The sequence below is a fragment of the Morone saxatilis genome, unplaced genomic scaffold (genome assembly GCF_004916995.1).
Source record: "Morone saxatilis isolate NCDOM2014 unplaced genomic scaffold, NCSU_SB_2.0 Contig2, whole genome shotgun sequence".
Classification (NCBI taxonomy): Eukaryota; Metazoa; Chordata; class Actinopteri; family Moronidae; genus Morone; species Morone saxatilis.
Window position 1 is genome coordinate 27,053,169 of NW_023339762.1, and position 3,170 is coordinate 27,056,338.

Genomic DNA, 3,170 nt, shown 5'->3' on the forward strand with positions numbered 1-3,170 from the left:
CTACAGTTTAATGAACGACCACTAGTGGCGCTGTTAACTACAGTTTAATGACTTAGAAATAACGACAGAAAGTTGATGAACACCACATTTGTCTCATTTTTCCTGTTAACAAAGACAGAAATACATTCATAGGAACACCTTATGTAAACTCTCCGTTCCTGTTTGTGAAAACTAAACTACAAAAGTAAAGTGCTGCCACCTACTGGTTCGGATGCTGTTGTGGATGGGTGTGCTGTAGGTTGGTGTAGCCCCGGGCCCCGTGGCCCCACTGACAGTGCGGAGGCTGAAGGTGTAGAGTCGTCCGGGGAACAGCCCCCTCAGGATGCGGCTGCAAGCGGAGCGACTGTGGTATGGGTTGATGACGGACAGCCGGTCTCCAGGAGTCCACTGCAGGTCGAAGTCGTCGTAGTCGGAACCCACGGGGCCGCTCCAGGTGATCTCCACTGAGGTGTTGGTGACCCCCCCGAACAGGAAGGAGGTCGCAGGTCTGGGAGCTGAAGAAGAAAAAGTCAACAGTTCAAACAGACGTCAGGCGGCTCCAGCGCCCCCCGCTGGCACACAGTGGAAACATCATGTGACCTTTTTAAATGATTGTTCTGCATGTTTGTGGATTTATTGTGGAAATCAGTCTAATCTCTGTATCCAGTCATTGTAGATTGATGAGTGAATCCTCCAAACAGAGCGATTTTATCTTACTGTTTACCTTCGATTGTTATAAAATAAAGGTTTAAATTTTTTATATATGCAGTGGTGGATGTGCAGATAACTCACTGCTGAAGAAATGTGACATTTATTGACTTGTTTGTTGTTGATATTGTTAATATTTAACTCAGTAATAGTAATAATAAATTCTAATAATTCATCCACAGAACAGATTTTATCATTATAATGATATTTCCACTGTGGCCAGCAGGGGGCGCTGTATGTTATAATTATTATTACTGCTGTGTCTCACCAGTCCGGCCAAGTGTTGCGGCTCCGTTGCTCAGATCTCCGCTCAGACTCAGAACCTCGGCTCGGTACAGTCGACCCGGCACCAGGCCTGAGAACACAAACTCGGTGACAGCCGACCCCAGCTGCCGCTCGGCCCACAGGGCACTGTCAGGTTTGTAGAGAGTCAGCAGGTACCCACTCAGATCACCGCCGCCCCGACTCCAGGTGACCCTCAGGGTGTCAGACCTGTTTGCACTGTGAGCCATCAGACCCACCACAGCTGCTGGGACTGCAGACAAGACCAGGACTGAGGTTTTTATCAGAGCCTGAACCTGTCAGTCCAAACTATATTAATATATAATATGGGTGCCTGGTTAGCTCAGTCGGTAGAGCTGGCGACCCATGTACGGAGTTGCTGCAGCGGCCCGGGTTCGAATCCGACCTCCTAATCCTCTCTCTCTGCCCTCCTTTCCTGTCTATCTTTGGCTGTCACTATCAAATACAGGCAATAAAAGGCCCAAAAAAAAACAACTTTATAAATATTTAATATAAAAAGAAATACTGCGAAGAAAAAAAAAAGACACTGTGAACTTGACAGTAAGTTAATGGATCGGAAACGAACGTACAGAGAGCTTCTGCCCGTTCAAACACCAGATATGTTTGATCCACTACAATTAGACACAGAACCACATCAATACAGTCACACATTTGTTTTCTTCGCCACCATCTTGACTTTAAAGGAACTGTTGGAGAAAACATTGTCAACAAATTCAGATTTTTGTTTTAAAAAGTAAAAAAAATTAAAGTATAATTAATATAATTTATATTAATAATAATATTATGACTTTATTATTGAATATTATATATATATATCATATAACCAATACTTTTCTCATCAAATCACAAACTTTTTTGGAACATTACATTTACAATATGAATTTATTATTAATATTATTATTTTTTGTTGACATGTAACGATTTCGCTTCATTAAAAAACGTTTTTGTCAAAAACTACTTTAAATGTTTTTTCAAAAAAGCAACTTTTGTCCTTGATGAGTTCTTGAAAAATTGAAAAGTTGTTAAAATTAGGACCTTTTTCACCTTTTGTTTTCTGGAAATATTTTAACTTTATTCTCAGAAGAAAAATTATTCCTGTTTTCTCAAAACACTACAACTATTTTTTTGCCAACATTTTTTTTATCTTTTTCTCTAAATAAAAATCGTTTTTCTCTTTGCTAACAGTGGCCTCGTTACTTCTACCTTCATTCGTCTCTATATAATGACATCACTATGACATGATGCAGGTTACTTCCTCCACAGACACACCAGGTGTTACAACCCTCACCTGTCCTGGCCCAGATGGAGGACTGGTTGCTCTGCTCCCCGCTGTGGGTCACCACCACCATCCTGTATGGAGCCCCAGGTCTGAGACCCTGGAAGGAGCACTGCTGACTGCTGGACTGGCCTCGCCGTCTCTCCTGCAGCGAGTCGTCACTTTTATAAAAGAAGATCTCGTAAAGCTCAAAGTCTCCGTCCGGTGGAGACCAGTGGAAGGACAAACTGGTGGTGGTGTTGGCTTTGACTGACAGATTGGTGACTGCGGCGGGACCTGACAGGAAGAGAACAGAGGGGGCAGAGACTCTTTTAATTTAACTCCAGACTGCAAAAACTCACATTAAACTGTAAATTACGACAACCATCTGAGTTATAAACAGGAAGTCTTACTTGTCCGAGCCTCAGTGCTGATGGCCAGGCTGTGGACCCCCCCACTGGTAGTCTCGACCAGGACCCTGTACTTCTTTCCCGGGGTGAGGCCGTCGAACCGGTACCTGGTGCGTCCGGAGGGCTGAGAGGAGTTTGTCACCAGGCTGCCTCTGTCATCCAGAAGCTGCAAAACGTATCCATCAGACACACCCAGAGCGCCCTGCCAGCTCACCTGTAAGCTGCAGGTGGAGTGGAGGTCTTCCACCTGGAGACCCGTCACTACAGAGGGCACTGAACACAGGAACACGAGATCATGTAACATACATGTACAACAGCAGTAGAAGTACACAAGGATTTATACATTCAGTAAAATATCAGTGCAGTGACAATGTTCTCCAGTTAAATTTAATAAATGTTCTAGTAGATAGTATATATAGGGTAGTAAAGTCTGACCTGTTTATAAATTTAATATATAACAGTAGTATAGTCTGACCTGTTTATATAATATAATATAATATATAACAGTAGTATAG

General features: G+C 43.0%; 1 protein-coding gene across 1 annotated transcript in view; it reads right to left on the reverse strand.

Moving 5' to 3' along the window:
- Nucleotides 1–203: 203 nt before the first annotated feature.
- The window catches only part of LOC118330695 (receptor-type tyrosine-protein phosphatase beta-like), a gene marked incomplete at its 3' end in the record, with an annotated part of 17,883 nt that continues 14,916 nt past the window's right edge, over nucleotides 204–3,170 (reverse strand). Inside the window, 4 exon segments of the mRNA XM_035665345.1 lie at nucleotides 204–494; nucleotides 956–1,222; nucleotides 2,279–2,542; nucleotides 2,659–2,928. Of these exon segments, the coding sequence (XP_035521238.1) occupies nucleotides 204–494; nucleotides 956–1,222; nucleotides 2,279–2,542; nucleotides 2,659–2,928 (1,092 nt within the window).